Raw genomic sequence first — 27,897 nt, 5'->3', positions numbered from 1 at the left:
TATATTTTGTTATTTTGTTTTATAAATTTTATATTATTATATGTTTTATTATAACTTTATAAATTAAATTATTTAACTGCCATACTGTGTCATTTTCCTTAATTTTTCCACTCAATGATGAAAATTTTCAAAGTTGTTACACATGGACAATAAAGATGTTATTCCAATTTTACCTGCGTTATCATAAAACCGGCTTAGCACAACATCATTTCTTAAACCGCTGCAAAAAATAGAAGTTATCCCTCAAAATATGAGCAACTTACACTTAATAATTTTTGAGATGACGTCATCATGTTTCGGAAGGGATAAAAGAATTTAAACCATCAGTAAACATATAAATTTTATGTATAATTATTAATTATGTTGTTTTGACTGTAATATCATTTGTCAATCCTGCAGGACCATAAAGGCGTTATTATTGTATTGTTTTGGTTTATTTGCCATAAATACTAAATCTAGCGGTATTTGAATGTTAAATATGGCCATATTAAGTTAAGTAGCATTATTTTAACTAGAGCGATAAAGCAAGTCATCCAAAATTATATAACAACTAGCAATGCAACAGAAGATATGAAGCCGAGGAGCTCTTCGGAATGTTAGATTCAGTTCAAGCAGTGTCCTAAAAAAGGTAATAAAGACTAAATCTATAGGTACTTCTTTTATTTGGAATGTTCCAATTAAAGACAGTGAGCGACAGAGTTGAAATTTTTTTCAGAACAAGACTTCTTAGGATCAAATATTCTAAGCAAAAAAAAATAATTTGATTTGCAGATTGATTCGATATTAATAAAAACTGATACAGTTTCGTCAATATAATACAAGATAGTTGTCTACAGTGTTCTCGTAGCAAATTTGACTGAACTCTCTGAGAGTAAGATTAAACAACAATATTTTTTCATTTTGATTTTATAAAACGTGCAATTTCCAGATTTTCTATCAAAAAAAAAAACTTATGATGAATCTCCTTACATCCTCTATCTTTAAAGCAATAATAGTCAGTCATAATATCAGTTTTAAGACTGGTACCAAATTCTTTTTCGATTTACTTCTCATACTAGAGCCAGTTATTACACCACTGTATAATTTTAACTTTTTTAAACATTAACTGTACGATTTACAGTTTAATACATATTTTTGCGAAAAATATTGCAGCTATAAATTCGCTAATTTATATAGAGCTGAACAGCACATTATATGGTTATAAATAAGGATTGAGTTTAAAATAAATAAATCAATCGCTTCATTATTCCCACATGGTGATATAAAGCAAAACACATCCTACAGTAAAATAGACATTTAAACGAGAACGCATATGTTCGGTACATTTCTTGAAGCTAAATTTAGAAATAACAATAAATACAAGCAAATTCTCTGTCAGCGTTATTAAATTTTTGCAACCAATAGCAAATATGCAACTTCTACTTTTAACATGAAGAATATTAGCGCTGCTAAAATTTTTAACAAGTTTTAGAGAACTTTACTACATATTCGAGAAAACAGAACAAAGATTAGAACATCATTTGCCCTTTTTGATAATCTTTGTGACGGCACTGACGTCTATTTTATGAAAACCAAGTCTTGTATGTTATTAATATATTTATTTATACGATCTTTTAAACCATGTTTATAAATAAACTGATATTTACTTGCATTTCATGTTACGGTTTCCCCATAAATAATTTGTTATTCTTTTAGCAGTTGTTTCATGTAATTAAGTCAAGCCTAGACATTTACTTTCCTTAATATGCACTTATCTGTTTAGCATCTAATAAGCGTTGAGACTAATATATGCTTTTATAATACGTTGCTTTACTATCTAAACGCAAAGAAAAATTTTTACAGTTGATTAAAATTAAAATGAACGGCCACATAAAATAAAAATAAATTTTTTCCCTAAATTCCAATGTAAGTTGTCGACAGACACATCACTTTAGAAAAGATCAGCAGTATTTTTCTACAATCATTGAATACGCAAAATGTGAAACAGTAAACTATATTTATAAACCTGATAAAAAATAAGGTGCGTTCAAAAAAAGTCCTCAAGTTGAAGTTGGATGAACAAGCTATATTTTTCATCCCTCACGCTACGTAGGAGACAACGAAACTGTACACTGTAAACAAAATGTCAACTTAGAAAAACATTTAGTACCTATGGCCCAAGTTTCAACAAAACCAAAAGCTTAGTGCCGCAATATTTTTCAAGCATTGTGTGACCTATAATAATTTATAAAAAATAGTTAAAATACAACTGGTTTTCCAGGAAGTTCAAACATTTTGCACATACAACCTGCTGTTTTGTTGGCTATTACATTTCAAGATACAGCGTAATGAAACGGTTATTATAAGAGCAGTAACCTGAAATCACTTACGTACAAACCATATTTCATACCTACACATGCAGAGGATACGTAGATTTTGATATTGCAAAATTTGAACGTACTCGACGTTTCTTGAATAAAACATTATTTTTTAACTACATGTATAGAGTATGTTAAAAAAACTGGCGTGGTCTTGTTAAAAATGCTACTGGTGTTACTTGATCGCACTAATATTTTAAAACACTTAAATCAAATTCAAAGACAAGACAAGACGACAGGAATTTTATGGAATAATGTTCTTAAGTATTTTTACTTAAGAAATATGTGCTCGATACAAAAAAATACTAAATTAATTTAATATACTCATATATAAACTTTTAAACATATAAAAACATACATTATAATTAAAAATTAGTCGTGAAAGCTCGGAAAAGTCAAGTAATGGTTGCACCAGTCACATTTGTACTGCCGTGGCCCTTTTAAAGTCGTACAGGTTTTGACCGCACCCTATGAAAATTTTAAAATTTGTAATGTGTACATTCGGTTTTATTTCAATAACTCGACGTCAATATCAATTATCTAAACTACAAAAATCTCTTATTATCAGAAGACTGAGGAATCGTGTCTCTATTAAAAATATAGCTCAGGAAATTAACCTCCACAAAAAAAACAGTTCTACGAACAAAATGAAAATTTGAAAAAACGGGAGCGGTTGAACAAAAAAAAAACAGCTGGTTTATAACTTCGGGCACTAAGTACATAGCATAAATTTATTGTCGTTTCAGAGCAAATACGATAAAAAAACTTTTTTGTTGCAAAGTTTTCAAGAGGTTCTAACTTTTTTTACATAGTTGTTGTTTAAACGACAGTACTTGAAATCTCAGACCAAACTTAAAAGACTTGGATCAAAATTTTCAGGAAATTTATTATGGTAAATATTTAAATTAACATCATAGTGTCACTTATATGTACTTTAACTAACTGTTCAAATCAACATTATATCTGTCACTTTTCAACATTTTGACAAATCAAGTATAGACTATTATTGCGAATCCATTTTTGTCACAAATATTAATAAATTAGTATCATCAATATACACGTCCCTATCGAAGAGGTCGAAAGAGAAACCAAAGAAGAATTTTACAAAATGCTACGACAATACGAGAAAATACCAAAATGTGACTATTGAAACTAATTATACGAGATGCCAACGCACAAATAGGAAAGGAAGAGCATTTTTGTCCCACAACTGAAAAACGCAACCACATAACACAACAAACGGAAATGGAAAATTAGAACAGATTTTGACACAGATCGAAAAAACATCCACAAAGGAATGGGGAACCCCAAATGTAGCGTATACAAATCAGCAGACTATGTGTTAACTGAAAGAAAGACGAACAAAACATCACAGACGTGAAAACATACAGAGTACAGACCATCAGATCTCCATTCCGTCTACTTTCTAGAGGGTACCAAAATTAAACATCTGATACCTAGGAAAATACAACAAAAGAAGAAACACGGAAAAAGAACAAACTAGACATACTATAGCAGGAACAGGAATAATGAAGATGTGAAGCGGAAATCCATATGAAAGCAACTAAAACCAATAAAAGAAGGGGAAGACGTATGTACAACTAAAGTGAGAATACATGGCGAACTCCATAAAAGAAGCAGCAAGTAAAATAAAATCAATAACCACAAAAAAAATAAAGACTACTATGACCAAGAATGTATACAAAAAATAGAAGAAAGAGAAAAGATGAGAGCTCAAATGTTACAAACAGAATCACAATAAGACAGCGGTAGATACAACAAACAATTAAAGAAATGCAAGGAACCATCCAGAGGCAAAAAAAAACAGTATGACTAATCTGTTTTTTGATAAAGATTTTATTAGAGCATAAAACAAATTCGGAAAAGTAATCAAACTAGCATATTTCTTGTTAAAAGCAACTCAGGGGCATTTATATAATACAACAGATGAAATGGAATTACAAAATGAATGGAAAGATATTTCTAAAAGCTTTTAAGTAAAGAGGAGGCTAAATACGCTCGGTCAGGAAAACACAGAGAAGAAGAACATACATTAAATATGGAGGAGCAAAACTTATAAAGATGATACACCAATTAATATCCAAAAATTTGAGTAGAGAAAAATGTCGAAAGACTGGTCCGAAGCAATAAATTTACCCAGTTCACAAAAAAGGAGCGCAGACACATTGTAAAAACTACAGAGGAATAGCGCTGCTGAATGCAGCGCATAAAGTACTAGCAACTAGTGTAAAAAATAAACTAGTAGAAGTGTGGGAAAAATATAGTGGAATATCCAGCAGGTTTTAGCGCCTTTTCTAAAAAAAAAAAAAATACGCTGACGATGTGGTCCTGATTACCATAAGTAGAGCGGAGCTAAAAGAGGTAACAAATAAATTAAAGCGGTAGAGAAAATGGATCTGGAATTAAATCAAGAAAAGAGGAAGTACATGACAAGACAAGTAAAGAACGACAAAATACTCAGCTGATTTATCGAAAAAGGCAATAATAAAACCGTAAATATACAAAAAGTCGAACAGTTTACACAACTTGAAGTCCAGATTAAGAAAGATCCCGGTAATAGAGAATAAGTACAAGCAAAGATAATGTGGAAGAAGATATAGCAACATTGTACATATGAAACTAGAGAAGAAAAATTACCTACAATTCATCCATTTTCCCAATTGATGTAATAAAAAAAGTGGCCATTTGCCTTAGCTTACGCTCAAGAAGTAAAATAATTCTTATTCACATGCCTCATTTGTAACGAAATTAATCCAAAATTAAAAGTTAAATTAATAGTAGGACAAGCTCTAATAACTCATTACTTTATGCACCTTCGCAAAGTCTCTATTAACAAACACTTATTTGACAACTCAAACTCGTGACAACAAATTCCATTTTTTGTGTGGTTGGTGTTAGTTTGACCTATCGAGATCTCGTAAACTCTTAACAACGCCAGTGTAGCACTGACGTCAAAAATTTTATAAAGTAGATATGTACTTTTTTTCGAAAATGTAAAAAAAAAATTACTTATTGCATAAAAAAAATCAATTATTTTTCAAGATTTTTTTGCATCAAGACATAAAAATGTCATGTCAGCTGCCTACAGCGTACCTAAGTCCAAATTGATAATAACACATTTCGATTACTTAAAACCTCTCTTTACGCTTATAGTCCGTATAATTGCATCAACCGTCTATGAACAAACCTAATTGAACACATTTAATTAAATATTTAAACAAAAAATAAATATTGTATATCTAAAGAAATACACTGACTTGACATTAACTTTTCCGCCATCTTAAGCCAATTACAGTGACTTAAACTAATCGCATACTAATTGAATTGTGTTCCCCGCTATACTCAAGACATCGGAGCAAAGTGAACGTACTTATTGTATGTTTTCTTTCAACACATAGCAACTTGTTTATTAATGCATTTGCAGATATTTCCACCGTGAAAATAATAATTATAGTTTGAAAGGTCGAAAAGAAAGGGCAAGAAGTTCGGACTACCGGAAGCTTTCACAATCGCACTGTAATATTTTTTCAAGCGCAAAATTGTTTTTAGTTAGTAGGTGTTACACTGTTTATTAGTGAGTCATAACTTCATTTGAATAAATGTGTTTAATATACTGTGAGGTTAATTCGACCATAGCTATAAATATAAGGCATAATGAAAACGAATTAACTGTATTACGCTTCCAAATGAGGTGCTGAAGGAGTGAAGGGATAGTATTAAAGCAAGATTTTTTTCGGATCTGTTGAACTAGTTACTTGCGGACGTGACATTTACGTTCATCAATTCTATCAATTTAAACGAAATAATTACGTTAGCAATCAAATCATTCCACGGAACAACAAGCGATAAACGACGGAAAAAACTTACTTGACTTTAGTTGACCTGTGTATTAATTAACTATTATCCATCTGACGATAATAGGTATGTAACAAAAAAAAATGCAAAAGTAAAAGTTCTTTACTCGTATCTATTTAAATTACTTTATCTTTTATTTATGGTATCATTGTAAACAATCAGATTAATTTAATTACCGATTATAGTTTACGGGTGTGTTTCCTTGTGGAATAATTGTAGTTAACGATAGTCTTTAATTATTATTATTAAACATTGGCACAATATTTTAAAAGGACTACGATATATGCCAATTATATTATATATGGGTACATGAAATAGAATCAACTTTGATATTTCACAATCGTTTTGGAGGTATCTTGTGTATATTCATCGTTTCCTTCATTTTATAATATCACAAATAAATCTAACACCAGTGGCTAATTTTTCAGCTTTTTTGAACTATGGATGTACTACATCGATTTTTTTTTATTTTTTTTTTTTTCTCGAACTTATAGTATCGTTGAGTTAATGCGCCAATTTTTGAGTAGCCTATATATACAATGCCCAAGGAGAATTCACATCCTCGCATTTGAAAACATTTTGACAATTAAACTTTCAAATCGAGATCGAAGTACCTATAATTTTCAAGAGTGATAAGGTCTACGAACAATGTAACAATAACAATACGAGTATTGTCTTCTTATATTTTAAATATTTAACACATTGTTTTTGATAACAGGAAACTGATATAACATCAGAGACATGTTATTTTGGGAAAACTCTTATTAGAATCAAATAATCAATTACTTCATGATAGAGGGTACAGTCTGGAGTTAATCATGGACTGAGGTATTTTCTCCCAATGTTGTAATTAAAAACCTTCGTCAATATTCTTCCTTCAATTATTTTTTAAACAACGTTCCACTCCCAAGTGTTCAATAATATTCGGTTGTACCCTATATGGTAACTGCATTTAGTACCATTTTCACGGAGATATGCATTTTCTGTAAGAAGATTTATGAAAATGTCATAGGTGTGAAAGAAATTCTGTTAGTGCTATGTATAAAACTATCGAAAATCATTTTTTTGGTAGAAATGTGTATTTTTCAAAATACAAGTTTTTCTAATGCTGGCACTTTTTGTCAATGGTCAAATCTACATTCCAAAATGAGTTTTCGCCCAAAGTTTAGGACATATCTCTCTAGGGATAAGTCGGAACACTTGGCGTATTAACCGGGGAGGGGAGAGTATATATTATTTATTAACGAATGAAACGAAGGATATGCGCCCTTCGTAAATATCCTAAAAGATGGCGCGTGACTGGACAGCTAAATCATGTGACTAGATCTTACATGATTGTGTGGCACCTACTAAATATTTGAGACAGAAATATACCTCTGCGTTTTCTATTTTTCGGGTTTTTTGACAACATTTTTTATGCAATTATGGCCATCCTGTCTACATATCATTAAACTCAATTGTTTTTTACAGTTTCAACATTAGTACAAGCATACGTTAAAGAAATTACTATCCTCATCATAACCGTATCTAGCACATTGGTTAAGTTCCTCTCTTTCTATTTCCGGGCAAGCCAAAAACTCACGTGTTTGGTGAATACTGTAGTACTCATGACGTCATACACTGAATATGCACATAATAATAGTAACGCTAGTTGATTATGACACTTTTATATTATAACATGAGTTCTTAAGGAGCTTGGATAGTGAGACACAGTTATGCCTCTCAAGCTCTAATCTATAGATTTTCGATAAAAAGCTTAAGTATTTCTCAAGAGAAACGAGTGCTTGCCCGGTCGTTTATAGTAAAAAGTAACTACCATTATCCAAAAGGTATTATCAAAAAAGTGTATATTAATTTCTACGCTTCCTCATAAAGTAACTAATCATACATTTATTTAAACATTTTATGCACGTATTTTGAGTCACTGAACTAAAGATTGTGTTAATACATCACCATTCACCACATAAAATTTCATACATTTTAGTCACAATTAACCGCAGGAAAAAAGAACAGAAATAAAAGTGAAACCTCTTTTGCATTTAAAATTGAAGTGCAAAAGTGTTTAAACAAATTGTTACCACTAACGCAGAAAAAAAAATCATTTTGAATAAAGAAGGAAAACGCTTACTATACAAGGGGTGTCTTTTGAGGTCTTATAACAAAATAATTTTTAAAATACTGTGTCAATCTTGTGTTGCAATTTGCACGTCAAAAAAATTTCACTTACTGTTTTCCATTTAATAAATTAAATAGTAGGTACCACGTAATCCTAGCTGTTCAAACACCTACAAACACCGTTCTCAAAGCAAAATAAGTAACCGCCAAGTGCAAACAGAAACGGCGTACTGCATTTCGGTGGTATACATATTTTTTTTAGACAACCATTACAAATTTAGTCGTTTTACGTCCCCAGTTACGACCGTGAAGTGTCTCTTTTTTGTACTGAAATGTCAAAATTACTTTTTTGGACTCACTTGTCACTTTTTTTGTACTCAGAAGTCGAAAATTTACTTTTGCGTCATTGGTCTTGTCTTTTCGACCAACATTTTTTTAAGTGAAAAAGAGAAAAACGTCCTTAGGTATTTCAACTCCATCTTTACTGAATATCGTTATAAAACATAACGGTACAAACTTTGTTCTTAGTAGAGGAAAAGTAGCACTTTGGTTTTCATCAAATCTGCAGGACTTTTCCTCCAACAACGAAAAATATTTTCTAACATCAAAATTACTTAACATGACCAATAATTTTGTGTATAGTCGCCTAAAAAACGTTGTATGCACCTCGGCCAAAGAAAACTTTTTCGGCAGCCGAGGCCTACAAATCAGATGAGGCCGAAAAGTTTTTCTTAATGGCACTGATACACAAATTACTATTTTCAACTGAAAATGTCTATTATATTAAAAGTCTAACTTTTTCCTGTCTCATTTTCAACCCAAAGGAATTCCTTCGAAATTAAAAAAAAATCTAAGAAGTGAAAAACATCTAGTTGTAAAGATAATTCTCTATACAGGGTGTTATTGAAATACATGGAAACAAAAAATCTGATGAATGTAGGGAACCTAAGAAGTCAAATGAACGTTTGTTGTTTTAGTAAAATTTTGAAAGGAAAATTTAACCCCTATCCAAACATTCATTCCTCCACTGATAAATAATGGTTTCACGAAAAAATGTGAAACCTTGTAACTGAAAATTGCCGAGGTGTAACTACTGTTGCTATTAATTTATTGCTAGCAACAAATAAACAATGACAATAATTAATGAACTGACAATTAAAACTTCAAAATCATAATTTAATCAACCATAAAATGAAACAAAACGTAACGTATGCAACTAGAGCAAGTTTTCAAAATGTCCACCACCATTTCGTATACACGCTTCCGCACGTCTAATCAATGATTGTTGCCTTGTTCATGTAGAGTTCTCCACACCACAAAAGGTGAAACTCCCACTCGGTAAGACAATCGTCTAATGCTTATACCTGGATCGTTTTCAACGACATTCAAAATTTCTTCTTCGGCATCAAGTGTCCGTTCTGTCCTTTCACGACCACGATCACTAAAACGAGGTTGAAATTTCCCATTTTCTCGTAGACGCTGAACAACGTTAGCAAATGTTTTATGATTTGGCAATCTTCGTTCGGGAAATGCTTCTTGGTATAAACGTCGAGCTTCCAAGGAGTTTCTTAAGGCTTGTCCATACATCAGAACCATGTCAGTCATTTCAGAATTAGAAAAATTCATTTTGTTCTTCCAAAAAATTGCAAAAACATCAAAAAACGATGGGCTAATGGATGTATTGTCATGTTAACAAGCAACAATTTTACCTACTTTAAATTACTATAGTGATCAAATTTACCTTTAACATTTTTGGAATCAGTAGCGCACACGCAAATTTTAACAGATTTTCAATCAATTTTATCTCGAAAACTAAAGGATTTTTATTAGATCAATATTTGATGCATAAATTCTCTACATCATGACCAATTACCTTAAAAAAAGTTTCCATCTATTTCAAAAATACCCTGTATAACTTGTTTCCGAAACACCCTTGGTACTTTCAAATTACTTTTTTTACTTAAAAGCCATCTCGTTAAAAAAAAAAAATAAAGTACCATCACGTCCTGGTTACACATAACTACTTCAGGTTTGTATTTAGTTAAAAATTGTATGTATTTGTAGTTTGAGATAAAGCAGAAAAAATTGTAAAATTTTTAGGCGTGTATCCTAGCAAATGTGTTTGGCAAATTAATTTTGGCGTCAAATCGCAAAAGAGAGTCATTAATTACATTTTTGTTTTTTTTTAATTGCGACTGGCATAAAGAAAACCTTCAGCTATGAAAATATTTGCACAATTATTGAAGAAAATTCTCATTAACATATTTATTTCATTACGTCTCGAAGGTGGGTTTGTTTCTTCTTCAAGTCTACATTTTTTTTTTTTAATAATAAAATTTACTAACATCAAGCATCTTGCACATGAATTCTTGTTAACAACACCGCCCACTACTCTTTGTCGACACATGTCCATCGGGCGACTTACCAATTTCATGTTTTCTCGGCGTTTCATAAGACTCCTAGAGTACGAAAAAACTAATCTCCCGTTTCCGTCTGTCTGCCTATGTTTCTGTTTTCCTGGCACCTGTGTTGATTTTTATTAGTCACATAATCTCCGAAAGTACTGAACCGATTGTTGTTAAATTTTGTATGTATACTAGGATATTGGTTAAACGCCAACCAAAATTTGGCTCTAATCATCCCCACCAACAATTTAATGACGTCATATCAAAGCATTCTATTTTAAAGTGATTAAATGTTAGACAATAATACAGGGTGTTTCTTTTATTTGATACAACCCCTGTAACTTTTTTATTCTTAAAGATAAACCTGTAGTTCTTTGAGCAAATGTATCATTTTAAAAGATCTTTGTGATGGCAACCTCACATTTACATTATTACTTCCGGTAGAACCGGAAATGACATCAACTTTATTTTTTTTTATGGAACCCTAGGTATATTTTTTCATAAATGGAAAGAATGATTTTTTCTAAAAATCACAGGCAACCAATATTTCTAAAATCAATACTTAAAAAGTTATTAAATAAAATACACGAAAAATTCATATTAATTGATGACAATCTAGTAGCTTGAAAAATTGACACTCATGTCATTTATTCACATAGGTGATCTTTTAAAATGATACAAATTTGGTCAAAGAACTATATGTTTATTTTTTTAAATAAGAAAATTTCGGGGGTTGTATCAAATAAAAGAAACACGTGGTATACTCCTATTCTCGTAGTGTACGAATCCGAATTGAGTTTTTTCCTAAACATCCAAATGTTGACAAAAAACTTACAGTATAATACGAGTTTAGCCTAGGATATCCCGTCCGTGGCTCAGTAAATTGCAGCATCGACGTGCGGACCGGCGATCGCACGTTCGATGTCAAACTTGGCCGTTTGTCTTTTCGTCTTCTCTGGCGCTATCTATGTTTATGACATCAATCAAACAAATTTCTACATGACATTGTTCCGATATATAAACATAAACACTTAAACTTTGTTATTTTTGTTGGGAGGCCATTTTTTCCCGTTGGTTATCTGCTTCATACATTGTCCGTACTTGTACACTTTGGACAATCCTTTGCAATTTGCGCCCCTGCGGCGGGGGGACTACGGGAGTGTTATTTATGCCGCTGGTTTTTATTTTATAGAGGTTATCACCAAACGGACATCGCTAAATCTAATCGAAGAAGTTCTGTCGAAATAAACTTGAAACATTTTTTTTTAATTGAGAAACCTGAAGAGAAGGAAACCCAACTTCGAACCGTAGTTAAATACATGTGTACATTGTTAATAATAATTGGATTTAATGGGAATTTTCTAAAATCATTGAGATAGTGTAACTAATAGTGGAAATTCTGGAGTATACAGGTGCTCTATATAAAACTCCGTGGCCTTATATCTTAAAAACGGATAGAAATTCCGTAAATGCCATTGGTTTTAGCTTGAAAGAGGAAGCTTAATTTTGTAAGAAACATTATTATGACAGTTGGGTCACAATAGAGCCCCAATTAAAAGTTTGATTTTCTTTATTTACATTACAGTTAATACCGATACGATACACCAAAAAGTGAATACCGTATATACGAAAATACATACTACATAAACGTGTACTTTTAACAGTTCCTTTCTCACACGGAAAAATTCTTTTATAATAAATTTGTGTTACAAGGGCTGCAAAACCAATCTTGTGCACTATATTGTTCAGTAATTATTTTGAAAATTGAATTTCTTGTATGTTTTGTATTAAATGTGTTTTATGTGATGTATTGTTATGTATTTTATTTTATTACTGTATTATAATTTGTCATACTTTGTAACATTACAATATATACATTTACTGTTAGACTATTATTCGTTATCATAACTATTGACCTAGAATAGTCCGGAGGGTAGAGAATGTAGAGGGTTCGTCGTGGAGGGTGTGCAACTCGACAAAAGTTTATGAATAAAGTTAAATGAATAAGTCAAAATTATCTGCTGAGGTAAAGCTTGGAGACATGTACCCAGAAGTTCAATATATTTAAGAAGTGTTTTGTGACTAGTTTGATGATGTTACACAATTCTAAGACAAAATGCATATTCAAGCCATTATATTTATAATAAAGACATGGAATATAAAATGACACTCCCCAAATAGTTTATTCTATCGAAAATCAACCCTATAAAGTACTAAGCAGAAATTAGCCATATGGGAACCCCGCCTGTCAGCTTTAGGGGAGGAAGACAATCAAAATTCCGGGCACAACATCAGGGAGGCTAGACAGAGCAGCGTCGGTGAAAACCTCTGCAGCACCGTTCTCGCCCACACAAACACACAGCTGCTGCAGATCAATACCGCTACCGCCATCACCCCTAGTTTTACACTGCACCCCTGACCTAGCTCATCTCTGACCTTCACGACGGAACGTGAGCCACGACGAGTTCTTCTGTCGATGCTGTGAGGAACTAGGAAGTGGCAGCTTGTTCCCATGCCGCTAATCCGTGACTACACCACCACTTCATGAATTATTTCCAACCGACAAATAATAAAAAGCACGAACACCATAACTTTTGATTATGGATGGCTTCGTTGTCGAGGTTGTGTTTGGAAGCGTGGAAAAATAGAAATTTAAGCTGTATAAAACCGGCGGAATCGGCAAAGGCTAACGAGACAACTTGAGGATACGAGGACTATTTGATCTCTCAACCGGAAAAGCGAGCTACTGAAATGTTGACAAGACGAGCCTGTTAGAACAAAAAGGATTCATAATGGGTTCTCAAAGGTAAAACCGTACTGGGGATTTCATTCTCTTGAAATTAAACAAGGACTCACGATTAAACCATTTCTGGTGGAAAAAGACGATTTGCTTAACAATTCTGTTGTGGAATTTGCTTGCGGAATGTGATACTTCAGCGAATTTCGCTGTGAAACCATTTGTTATAATGATGTTTGCGATGTCAAAATAGACGGCGAAAAGCTTATTATACAAACAAGAAGGTTAAAAACACAATACAGTGTCCATACAATATGGTATAGTTCGATAAACTAATAAAATATTCAAGCATGGCCACATTTCAGGAACAAATTGTCCTACTTTATTCTGTCAAAATTAAGATGCAATCAACAATATTTACTGGCAACTTATTACATATTTTTTTAAGATTCAAAAGCTAAATATAACAATACAGATACAAAAAATATTAATTTTTGGAGTGTCAGTCCAGCAATTGTTTACTGAGGGTAGGAGTACATGTGAAACGTTTACCTGACACTGGCCCAGTCAGATTTTTCTAAACGGCAACATTTTTTACTTCTTCTAAAAGAGTACGCTGGGTTTCTGCTAAAACCATACTTTTTATTTCTCAACTATCAAAATGAGTTTTACCTTCGGATTCGATACAAAAGTAGACAATTTTTCAGGGACCACAAAATTTGACGAGTGAATAATTAAACCAAAGGAAAAATAAAATAATTTATCCTTAGAGATTGTATACATCGTTTTTCACGAAAAAAGTTTAACTCATAAATATGTTTTATACATTACATGAAAACTAACCAATAAAACTTAAGAGATTAATAAAGAGTACCTACCATATGTGAAATACATTTAGCCACACAAAAAAAACTGTAGAAAATAATACACATAAAATAATTATGTAACGTAATAATAGTGAAACAAAAAATCCACCTTTCATTAAATCAATTAAGTGAAGGTCTCAAATATTCAGTAATAATATCTCAAGTGTTTATCAAATCGTCGACAATTCGCGCGTTCGAGAAAATTAGGAGACCATTTAGCTTGCACGAGCGGACATTTTGCAGACTATTTTCTGAAAAATAATCACACATTTATTATTGATTGGATACATTTTTTTGAAGGAAACAGTCCAAGTTGATCATTAGACAATGACATTCGACGAACACATCGATAGTTAGCAAACATTCAATACAATTTAATGTACTTTTTAGATGGTATTTAAATTTTTACTGCTTTCTAATTGACCTAGTATATTGTAAACACTAAAATTACTAACACTATTGTTTACTATCAATTTTCTACAACCTCTATAAGAACATTAAAATCACACATCTATGTACATGGTGCCTGAAAGTCCAGGATATCAAAAGTTTACTAAAAAAAAACTTTTAAGCTCTACTACAGCTTTCGCAACAAGCTTCACATGATGTGTGTAAAAGGAGTTCTGGTCGATTTTACACGTTACTCCACAAATACGACCTTACCGAGACATAAAGTGCCTTGATAAATCATTTTCTCTTAATATAGTCTTTGGAGGAATCTGCATCTTAACATTGACTTCACATTCCAGTTGTAAAAATAATACCAAATCTACGTTATTTATTGCAGACGTGTTTAAATACGACGCCCTAATACGAATAGTTGCTTTAAACATTAAAACAGTGGTAATTATATAACAGATCCTACGAACATACGTAAGTTTCCGTTAAGAAGTTTCACTTGGACATCCTGTATATGAAAAACACACATCTATTATTTGCAGATGTTACGCTGCGTCACGTACATTGTAGGAATACATACCTAACAAAATCAATATGTGTAGGTTGTTTTCTAATAAAACTCAGATAACACTATTTTAAAGGTAAATTAAAAGACAATACGCAGTATGTCACTTTCAATGTTTGTCACATTATTACATACCTTGACCGGAATTAATTCTTCCTTTCGCAAGAATCTTTAATAAAAAAAAACAGTAGTATATGTCCCTGTTGTCATGCAGTTTTGAATAGCCACGATACAAAATTATCTCATTTTGTTATTCTTATTAACTATTCCTAAAAACAATCTAAAATTATTATTTACGTATTAATACAGATTACTGAAAAATTCCTTAACGCAGTCAAATAAAATTCATTTCGGGCTTCAATTTACCAATATATTTTCAAATGTGTAAGTATTCATTTAAAAGTTACACAGAAAAGTTGTATTTTAAATGGAACACCTTACATATTCTTACAAGTTTAGGTTTACTGAGAAAAAAAAAAGATGAAATGGTTTTTGATGAACAATTTTTTGGGAAAAAATCATATTTAAAAGTTCACATTTTCTCCATTTTTAAATATGGAAGTTTGAAATTTTGCAAATATATTTTTATTATCTTGTGGTAAAATGTAATGAGGAAATTGGAATAATACTGCCATACAGGGAGTAAATTTGAAAATCGTCGGTCTGAGACACCAATTTTTTTGCAAACTTGTGTCTCTTTTGATGTCAGGTTTGTTGGAATTTATTATTACAGCAATTCCAAAAAGTCCATTGAGATGACTCTCCACAAATTACGTATCAAAATGCACGGTGTCCATTTGAATAATACCATCTTTAGAAATGACAGAGTTGAGAATTCATTCTTTAATCAAAAAACCTTAGTGCATGTTATCGTTTTTCTTCTTAATAATAAAGAATCTGAATCGTAAAAATATATAAGGGGTTACATCTGAAACGACACAATTATGGTGCATAACTTTCAAAGGAAACATATTTAAAAATAAATATTTTAAGATGTAGTTCTAACTGCATCACACTGCATTAACAAAAATGCAATAACTCATGAGGAATGCTTGATCTCCACCACCACACCGTTGATATACCTATAATCTTGATTCACTATTATGGTGGAACTACAAACATTAATTTTCAGAGGACATAGACACCTACAAAAAAACGATTATTAAAATATAATAATCATTGCTTTATTATTTAACATTTAAAGTGTGACTCAGCATACAAAAAACACTTTCATGGCAATGAATCCTTAACTCAAGGTAGCCTAGTCTCTTCATTTTTTCTTTCATCATACAACAGCTTTAATCAAAGAAGCATACGAAATATTTCATAAGAGAATATCCAATGTTGAACTACGTATTCGCCTCGAAATAGTTTTCATCTACGAAACTGATATAATATTTTGTCGCGAAAATTCTTAGTCATTTGAAACAGATAAATGAAATAAATATTAAATGTTTCATACCTTCTGACATTTTATACAAAACTCCCAGTGGAGAGATTGCACTCTACAAAGGAGAGCAAATAGTGGTGCATAAGTATATTATTTTTAGAATTTCATTAACATATAAATTGCATTAAATTATTTTTATTATTCTGTGAAAACGGGGACTAAAATTCTACATCAATTAGTATTCAACCTCACAATAATATTTTGCATTCTGACCGCATTCCAAAAAACTGAAATTAGAAAAATAGACAGACGATTTTACACTGCACTCAAGTAGCTATTACAACTCAAAACACAATTTTTTCACCGAACAGATACTAGCATAAACTAGAGATAGAGAGAATACAGAAAATGCTCACAATGTTGTAAATTTTTATCTTTAACTCTTTAGAAATCTGTGTATATTTTTTCAAGCATTAGTCGAAAATTATGCATCATGTGTATATTTTATCTGGTCGATATTTGGAGAGCTCCTATTTTTTATTCAAAGAAAGCCCCTATAACCATTAACGTAATTAAAGAGACAATCTCCCGAAAGTAAGTCGCTGTTGTTAAGTATTTAAACCCTAATTCTCATACCCCGGTGTCAACGTTTATGCCTGTTCACAAATTTAACATACTTATTTTCACCACTCTTATTTTTGGAAGACCCAAAATACTACTTTTAATCGTTAAAACTGTTCCAGTTTAATACATGCACCTAAAACCAACTTGCCATTGACGCAGAGTAAAAGCACCTATTTATAACCATTGCATTACTGTAGAAGTAAAAAAGTATCGCCGATCCCCCTTGATCTATTTCCAATCGTATACTAACTTTTTTTAATACGTGCGTAGGTTTCAATGTTTGACTTCAAATTGACATTACAAATAAACGTGCTAATGTATTTCATCATACGGCGGTTTCAATCCGACCTTCAAGTTCATATGTCAAGTGAGAACAATAAGATTTATTAATCAATGTTTAAAGAAAAACAAATCATGAAGTCGCAGTGTCACGATCAAGGGATCAAGCAACTACCGTGTGAAATTTAGCGTCCAATTAGCAGCGACTCATTAAAATTTTGGCCAGGCTCAAAGATGCAAAAACAGCATATTCGAGGCTCATCACAACTTTTTTGGAGCATATTTATTAATTTGGCAGCCGTGAAGGACTCATGCTACCACGCATATTGATCAAATTCCCACTAATTTGAGCATTCAAGCACTATTTTAAACATCAGTAAAATATTGCGTCAATTTTTCTTTGGCAGACGAGCACTTTAGTTTTATTGTCGTGACAACAGCTACATTTATACCGAAAGAAACCGTTTTAAAAAAGAAAGAATAAATACAAAAGTGGTACGAGACACTGTGTCGTCTTCACATGAATTACAAGAATAACATGTAGTGACCCAGTGAATGCCCGGAATAATGCGCGTTCATGCCATGAATGTGGCTAATGTCTTCGACTCAGCTGAATATAGAACATGTTTGCACGTTATCTTCACATAAAAAAACACCTTATTATAAAAACTTGCTATTTGCGTTGGCCTATTTGGTTTGTAATAACGCAACTGGTCAGAAATTACACTTGTTACGTAAGTTATGGTAGTCAGAAACGGTGACTCATGGCAGTCCCATCATGTTTAATTACTATAGCCAAATTTGGTTAGTTAATTCTGTACGGGATACTACTTCCCTGCATTAGTAGTAGGTACATTCACTCTATTTCCTGTTAGTAAATAATAAATGATGTTTTGACACTAAAGAAATAACCAAGTAGTATTTTCACTCGCTGGCTTTAGATATTCGAAACGCCAACACACTTTTCGCTAAAACGAAAAACTCAGTTTGTTGTTAAATATATAGAACACACACAATAATGGGTATTTACTCATTTTTATGACCACCACAGACTTATACTTGTAATCGTGGCTGCCTGATAATGAAATACACCAAGTGCAAACATTAACTTTTTGCAGTCTCAAGATTTACCAAAATTTTTTTTGTCTTCACTTCATCTCCAAAATATAGTTTTATAACTGCACTAACGCTAAACCTTGATGAAAGCAATGTGTGCACATCATTCCTATTTAATTACTTATATCATCTACTTTAAGGAAAAACATGTCCACCACCTTATTAAATAATTAAAGCCACAGATAATCACTAAAAGAAGCAGATACTACTTACGATTAATTAATCGATCTTGGGAGAAATTTTAGGAGTGTTAATACAATTATCAGATAAAAACAACTATAACTGTTGAAGAAGATCATCGAATCGCTCCGTTAATTCAAGTAAATGGAACTTACTACACAGGCATTCACTATTTTATCTCAATGAGACGGTGCTGGTGGTAATATTCCCAAGAGAACATTCTTTTGAAAGCACTTGAATTGCAGTTATTTATAAGCAAAAGTAAAGTATATTTTCTGTCAACGTTTTACACAATTCACTCAAAATATTAAACAAATGTCAACATAATATGTACCCTCTTCTGTACTGAGTTTTTAACTTTAAATTTGTCAAAAAAATTTCAATATTAATTTTAAAATAAAATAAAAAAGTCAATGTAAATTCGTAAAACGTAATTAGAATCTTAGTAAGACATTTATCACAAACAAATTAAAAATAATAACACTTGATAATGCATTAGTTTATTACACCGCATGATATGAATATTATTTTAATTTAACCTTTCAAATTTAGATGATGGAAAACATAAAGCAAAAATCTTCGAATAACCTTTAGACCTAATTATTTCATTTAAAATAAGAACCCGTACCACTAACCTATGAACTGTAAACTTAATTTTTTAACTTTTACAACGATTATATCCTACAAATTATTCATGCTAAAAATTTACATTTTAATATCATTTTGCATCAACATATTCGTTCAAAAACTTCAGAAATGTAACTTTTGAAGCTTTCTCTTGTCATTTCTAGCGTTCCTTGCACCCAAAGGGCTCGAAAAGGATAATAAAACGTTCAAATTTTAGGTAGAAACCGTCTTCGTGTTGAATTGTTTTATAAGCTTTCAAACAAGTGACAAATACATAAATGTTATCACTATAATCTGTAATTTATTAATAAATGTGTCGCGATAGCATACTTCCTAAAATAATTTATTTTATAAAAGTAAATCCAGCGACAACGTTTTTAACAATATGGCACACGTTTTTTTGTATACCTATTTTTTCTATGCTGTACATCTCTATGAGATTAATACACGTTACGTGTTAAATTATGAAATATAAGGAAAACAACTATTTTTCTAGAAAAATTCTAACACAGGTTCGTTTTAATTTCTGACAATAAACCTTATATGATCACGATGATCGACAGTTTCTTAAAAAGATTTTATCATTTACATAAGAAAATTAATTTGATATTTTAGGGTAATGATATGTTACACGGATTTATTACTGAGCGGGAATCATACAATTGTAGTTTTAATTTATGAATCAAAATCTATTTAAAATAGTGCTAAAAACTAAACTTAACTAAAAAAAAGTATATTTCTCGGAAAGGAATTTATTACACATAAGTATACCATGAAGAATACTGCTGTCCCTAATCAATTCCCAATCTGAATCAGTATAATTAACCACAGTGATAACGAAAAAATGTTGGTCAACATTCTGTAGCGCCAGGAAATTACACACCATTAAATGATAAAAAAACACCTACTTTAATGTTGCACACGGATGAATCGTGTCGCTCTTTCTTTTATTATTCTCAAAAAAGCCACAAGATTTTCACTGTCTTAATAAATTTTGCTCATCAGAACAACAGTTAAAAGCTAAATTATTTATTTGTATTGTGATAAAATCTAGAATTTTGCAACATTGAGGTACAGATTGAACATGACTACACAACAATGCAGTGTAATAATTGTTGTCTGCTACTTCCGTTTTTCGATCTCAAGACGTTCGATAACTGTGGTCGTTATAAGAACAGTGTACGGTATAATTTTTCGTGCTTGAATACCTATGCAAAATGGCTTATTTCTTGAGTTCCGTTTCAAATTATGTCATTCATGGAACCTGATTTTGTTACGGTACAATAAACTGTCTATCAACAATAAGTGTTCAATCTTCAATCGGATCATATGTTTTTCTCGATTATAAAATTTAAGATTTCACAGATGATTTATTAAGTACCTCCTGCTTCCAAAAAAGTATAGTTACTCTACGAGTACACACAAAATAAAATAAAAATCCATAGGTGCAATAAACGTAAGTTTGCATTTTTTTAAAGAATTGCAACAATAATGGTCAATATTCTCGCTAATAACCAAAGTTTGCTTATACTTTAAATGTGATAATAGTTGTTTTACTTTTATTACATTGGAATAATTTAAAAAAATTAGTGTAAATTAAACACTAACCTATCCACACATAGAAACGAATAAGAAAAATACGTATCTACGGTTTGCTTGACCAAAAAAACAAAAAAATAGCAAAAACAGCAAAGTCATTGTACATCAATCTATTTTAGCTACCCGTGATCGATTAAAAGTACTTAGACATCTTAAAAATAAACCTACGCGTATTTATGGTTGTGCATTGTGATAGAACTGAAAATAGATCCGAATAAACATATACCGCTATTTAAGAAAACCAAAAAAATTAAATATTTAAAACTTTACCTTTTTAGCGTTTGGTGTTTTCCTCCATTAATTACTAACTTAGGCTTTCCTTTATCACTAGTGCTAGTAGGCGTCATTGAACTGTAACTTGCAGTTGCAGTAGTGACATCGCTAACAAAACTGCTAATACTTGTTTCTTTGCTGATAGGACTGGAAGTCCTACCATTTGTTAGGACTTCTGACCCCAAAGATAACTGCATGTGTCCTTTGTTAGGACCCGGTGGCGGTTTTTCGTCCACTGGTAGCATATACGACAACATTACGTCGCACTAACTTTGTACAGTGCCAAACATTTTGTACACTAAACACTTTGACACTTTTTGCACTAGAGTTGCACCAGAAGTTAGTCTGGAAAAGAAAAATACGTTTGTAAGTTCCATTAAAATGTGCGTGGTTAGAATTTCATTTTTCAAAATAAACTGATCGACATAAACATGAATACTTTAAATTTTTTGCATAATATTTAAGTTGTGATTAACAATCGCTCCCATGTCCTTATCTTAATTCGATCAGTTGATTTCATGAAAATGATTAGGTTAAAAAAATAGCCTAAAGATTTACTTGGAATTTCAGTTGTTAATCTTTAAGATAAAAGACAAAACGATGTCACTAAAAATAGCCACTCTTATGTTTAGGAAAGGATTACGAGGATTAGTTAATGGTGGATGTTTTTGGTGCTAGTGACATAGAGAGTAAACATATCGATTGTGGAAGACCTATGGGTTCCCCCTTTGCCGGAAATAGTAGATTCCTAGCGTTTTGGAAAGGCAACCAGTGGTTTATTAAAGATCTATGTTCTAAAAACCTCAACCAGTATTCTTGACATCTTGTTTGATCATTTACCAAACTTAATACTACTTTTGTTATTACTTATTACATACATTATAATTACTAAAAAATATTTTGATAATTTGTATGTACCTACTGCACAAAAATCAATTAGTCTTTAGCACCGAAAATTAAAATTACATATTTAATTAGTTAACAGATTGTCTAACTAATTAACACGTCAACCACATTCATATCATATGTATCTATCTGTTACGATTTTTTAGGAATATGTACAAAATTATTCGTTCACAGGGGACACACTTAACGTTCATTACTCATGCCATAAAAATAATGAAATTGTTTGGAACAGTCAAAACCACCATTCATGATATTTAACAAAATTTGTAATCTGCAAACTTAATTCAGTCTACCTTGACAATGCAAGTTATAACTTGCACTGTATATGGTATGTGGGTGTCACCAAATCGAATGAAATCGTAAGCAGTTGTCAACAATTTTGCAATATTTTTCTTCCATATTTAAATGGTATTTAATCAGAATCTACCACGAAAATTTTTATCATCCACGACGCATTACAATGTTAAATAAATTCGCAACTACATTTACACAATTTTATGTGCGGTTGCCGCGGTATGTTTTTTTATGTTATAAATTTCCACTTTTACAGCGACCGACTTTAATGCTCCACAAATGAAGTCAACCAAATAACGATATCGACTTATACCCATAATAAACGTCTAGTAACACAAAACTTTGGAGCTGACTCTGATAACACCTCGTCACCTATTAATTGTAAAATCGGTATATACATACTAATCAAAAAGGTTCCGTAAACAGTATTAAAAGCAAAGTGTAACTTAATAGTGACAATGAACTGGCGTAACACAAGCTGCAACAACATATTTTGTTGCTAGTAGTCTGGTAATACAACACACGATAAACAAACACCTTCTGGACGTTCGCGATTACCCCTAGGATGATGCAGACATCGTTAAAATATTTTTAGGAAATAGATGCCTGAACACTTAAATTTTCTGGACGTTAAAGATATATTTACACTATAAAACACCTATGTCTAAACACAAACTTGGCGCTGAAAGCTGACATTTTATTTTTAAAAAAGTGCATCCATGGAATTCTAAACATCATAAAAATATTTAAAAACTGTATTTTACTCGAAGCCAACAAAATAAAATTAATATGAACCTGAAAATACGAGAATTCTTAGAATTGTCTAAAATCGAACAGTCGTATAAATTTCAATCAAAAAACAATGCCTTTTTAATGTAAAAGCTATCAAAATGAAGTCGGTGGGTTTTGTTATCGAGCAAGCATTAATTGAACCGGCACCTACACCCGATTAATTTAATTAATCTCTTCCCGGAAACCACAAAACTAAACAATACAATGAAATGAAAGAAACATCTAGGAATGCACATATTTTTTAAATTAAAATCCACACCTTGCAGTCTACTTCCACTACCAGTGGCGTCACTAAAGGGCGCTCGAACCACCCCGCTCTTTCGTATAGCCCAGAATTATTAAATGTTTGCAGATAAATACACCAAATTTTCAAAAATTATGCCTTTAATAAATGACATTAAAATAGAAAAAAACATTCGCATCTATAGCAGTATTTTTAAGTGAGCAGAATTCGTAGAATTTAATTACAAAATACAGTTTAAAGAAAATAGCACCAACATGGCAAAAACAGTAGCGAAGAAATGTCATTTTTTACGTTCGTTAAGTGAAATCTTTTATTGTCGAGCTTTGTTTGTTATTTTTCATGGTTATTTGAACACATTTCCATAATGAATTTGTGAAGAACATTGGTGAGATTATTTATAAGATTGATAAATTGTTCCTTTTTTATGTTGCAGAAAAATGTATCCACAAAAAAAATGTATAAAAAAATTTGAATAGTATTTAACACTTTAACAGCCCTTGAATACGCCAGATTACACTGCTCTCTAAAAATTGTGAGTCGGTATAACGTTGATTTATGGATCAGAACTATTTCAAATACAAGAGCAGTTGATATAAATTAATTTTGATTTACATTACATTTATCTAGATAAGATCTTTATCTTATCTTCTTTATATTTATAAAGAATAAATAAGTAAAAATATGGTATTTTTAAAATCCAGTTTATATTATTTTTTACAAGTGAGAAAAAAAAAATTTTAAGTAAAATTTAATTTTTTACACATACACATGTAGGTATATCAATGAACTACTTCCACTTTTATTAAAACTATTTTACATAACATGTAGAGTTGTAAATGTAATTGTTGTAATTCGTCTTACGTTTAATTGACGTACCATAAAACTGCTGTCGACTCTCGGTTGTGTAAAAGTTTAACCCAAGAGGGCACACACAGCATAAGATTTGATGAAACCATAAGATAAGTGCGTCGTTCATCAACACCTTAGTCTTTGTTTGCATAAATAATAATGATAACAGCATTTTTGTTGCGTCTACGAAAATGACATGAGACACTTTATAATTTTTGATTGCTCTAAACTAGCCAGATAACGTCACATTATTCAAATATTTTTCAAAAATCTGCATAATTAAATAAAATATATATTATATTAACAGATGCAAAATTTGCCAAATCTACATCAGACTTGATCCCGTCGTCCCCCATTTACTTTTCTTGTTACGCCTATGCCTACTGCACCCCATTTTCTGGCTCCACTCAAGTAAAATATCAATAGTTTCATTTCGTCACAGTCAAACGGCAACTGTAATTGTTATTGATGCGGATGTAAAGTCAACTTTACGCATCCATAAGCAAAGAAAGAGTCTGCGACTAGTGTTCCACGGAAATTAGCCGCAGTTCCTTCATTCAAGCCACTTCATTCAAACTACTCAAACAAACTTCATGCCACTCCGCCAACAACATCGTTAACGCAGTAATCTCATTCTTTATCTCATAAACTTCATAAATCAGAATACTGCTCTTTAACGAGACCCAACGAGGGTCAATGCCGGTAACCACCACCCCCTGATGACGAAACGCGCATCCTGCTGACGGAATGTTTACAAACATTTTCGCATCTTTCGCACAATCTCACATCCTGCATTAAAGATGCGATCGATAACTCGCGAAAATGACTAACGATTACGAAACAAACGTACGAGAACGTAGAAAAGTCGAAGAGCCGCTTTTTTGAAGCGGTAACCGGTAACTTGCGGTTAACAACATACATACACACGTACATACATGACGTATTAAAGTAAACTAATTAAGAACATCAACAATAACAAGAAGCCGTTAGTATCGACCACTTTAAATCAATTAAAGCGCTAATTCCGCCACTAACAAGATTCTCGATTCTCGGCATTAGGGGCAGTGACGGCGTCGGAATAATATGTTCAGGGTGGAGAAGAGGCACTGTAGTATTAATATCTACGCATAATAACTACAAACAAGTATCTAATTCTAACACATATTGGGCAGTAAATAAGTAAAAAACGGTTCCATAAAATTTCAAAATTAAATGTCATTGGTATTTGTGGGGTCAACCTCATGTGCGAAAGCTTTCACTGCAGTCACGCTTCTTGAGACATTGCATTTTCGTACCAGCAATCGTAATGAGTACCCGTAAACATTTAAAACTGCAATTTATTCCATACCAATCCGTAAATGACAACAATTTTATTCGAATTTAAGTCACCTAGAATGATTATTTTGTATTTCTTTCTGCAAAGGGTATAAACATAGGACAAATGAAACCTTTAAAGCTTATTTTGGTTCCAACAGCCAAACCAAATGTATCAATTTCATTTTTAAAACATGGTAAGTACGCCCCGGATTACCTTGGCCAGCAAAAACTCGTGTAGAAGAAACTCATATCTACAAATTTCTGCTGCACAAGTTCAAGTCTATCTGCACAGGTCGAGATGTGAACAAGGTCGGAATTATGGAGAAAAAAAAAAACACGCCTACATGGAGTGTGGAACTCTAAAATGTCGTTTTGTAAATTGAAAAAATGTAAACAAGAAATAAAAAGAAGTGCTTGGAAAAAACAAAAATTATTGCAAATTTTTAATTATTAGAACTAAAATTTTAGCTAGTTTCAGTAAAAACTTCGACAGTAGATGAGAATTGTAATCAAATGAATTGATTAGTTCTTAATTAGTCGAGAGATATGTCTTCAATTCGAAAACTTACTTATAACAAGTGTTCATTTAATTTTGTTTTAGGAAGGCTGTCCATCATTAAACGTATGTTGTGTACTTTCTATGTAACAACACAGTCAGCTTCAAACAACTTCAATTTCAAATAATAAATACAAAAACATGATTTAAAAAAGAACAAAACAAAGCAGAAGCTACTAATACTCGTAGAACATTCATAAAATATGTAGTAGTAACACCTTTGTCCACGTCTACTAAGCAGTAGTAAACATCGGTTTGTTAAGTTTACGGTAGTCACCGACTTTGGCGTTAATTTTGCAACCGAAAAGAAACCTTTAGATAAAAAGAAATAAGTTTTGTTTAATTCTACGTCAACAGCATCCAAAATCTGTTTTTAGCGTCTCCTTGAACTTTTTTTGTTCCGGAGGGCATACATATTTTTGGGGGGCTCACTCCGCCACCTGCCCCTTGTAGCGCCGCCCCTGAATTGGGGAAGTGTTATTGATCATCACGGCGCGGTCTGGAGGCGTTTCGAAATTGAAAAGTGATTGCAGGAACGATGTAAAAAGCAGGAAATTCCTGTGGCGCATTTTAGAAAGTGCCGCAAAAACGTACAAGGTCTCGAAAATGTTACATAAACGACAGTGCAGATCGTGGTCGCCGGTGATAGGAAGTGCGGTTACGGCAGCAGGACAAGCAGGAATGAGTTGTAAATTGTAAAGTAACGTAGAAGTGTGTAACTTCACGAAAATTGTATTTACCTGCGATCGCGGTAGGGTTGGTCGTGGCCTGGCCCTAGGCACTGACACCACACCTGCACTGCACCACGTCAATTCTGGATGGTCGAAACCAGAGATGCATGCAATGTCGAGAGCGCGATCTGAGAGCTGCAGGAGCCGGTGCCGAGTTGTTTATCCGCGACGTACTCACGGCGCAGCTCGCGATTTGTACAACACAGCGGACCATGTAAACTCTACTGCTTTGTTACTTCCTCATACCACCGAGCAGTGCGGCTGCGCGCTATGAGGGGTACAATAAAATGGGCTTTGGATTTTTGATGGATTATTCGCGAGCGCTCAGCCCCTTTTAATTGCCTCTGGTTGGCTTGCCTCTGCTTGCCAGACGAGCGGTCTGTGAGTACTAGCGTAATTACCATACGCATCAAACTGTGAGATCTGCGACTACGGTTACGAATTACAAATATTAGCTGTCCGATTTTGTTTACGTTTGTTGAGTCGTTCTGATGTCATATTATGTTTGAAAAATCATGTGATTTTTTTAAATGCGTGAAACCACGACGCTAATTGTTTATTTTTAACTGACTTGTTCGTTGAACGAGTCGACGGTGTCAATTTACTGGTTATATTATAATTTTGTAGTAGTAATGAAGCACTCAGTTGTTAATGGCCCGATAATTACCACAATTTAACTATCTACTTTAAACGATTGATGTTTGATAAGTGAGGGAAATGAGACACAGTGTGTACAGTGTAGATTGTAGTCATTTCTCACAAGCTTAAAACTTGGGGGATGAACAAGGTGATACGTCTCA

The 27,897-nt window shown here is 32.3% G+C and overlaps 1 protein-coding gene across 1 annotated transcript in view; it reads right to left on the bottom strand.

Moving 5' to 3' along the window:
* LOC135135658 (uncharacterized protein) overlaps positions 1–27,325 on the bottom strand; it is a 74,782-nt gene extending 47,457 nt beyond the window's left edge. Inside the window, exons 1-2 of the mRNA XM_064064784.1 lie at positions 27,107–27,325; positions 21,406–21,753 (exon numbers count right to left, since the gene is read on the bottom strand). Of these exons, the coding sequence (XP_063920854.1) occupies positions 21,406–21,665 (260 nt within the window). The 5' untranslated portion in view covers positions 21,666–21,753; positions 27,107–27,325. The remainder of the gene's footprint in view (positions 1–21,405; positions 21,754–27,106) is intronic.
* Positions 27,326–27,897: the final 572 nt, after the last annotated feature.

The sequence above is a fragment of the Zophobas morio genome, unplaced genomic scaffold (genome assembly GCF_036711695.1).
Source record: "Zophobas morio isolate AGI-343-1 ecotype UQ-CSIRO unplaced genomic scaffold, CSIRO_AGI_Zmor_V1 ptg000024l, whole genome shotgun sequence".
Lineage (NCBI taxonomy): Eukaryota > Metazoa > Arthropoda > Insecta > Coleoptera > Tenebrionidae > Zophobas > Zophobas morio.
Note: the sequence above shows the minus strand (reverse complement) of the source record. Positions and strands in the feature narration are given on the sequence as shown.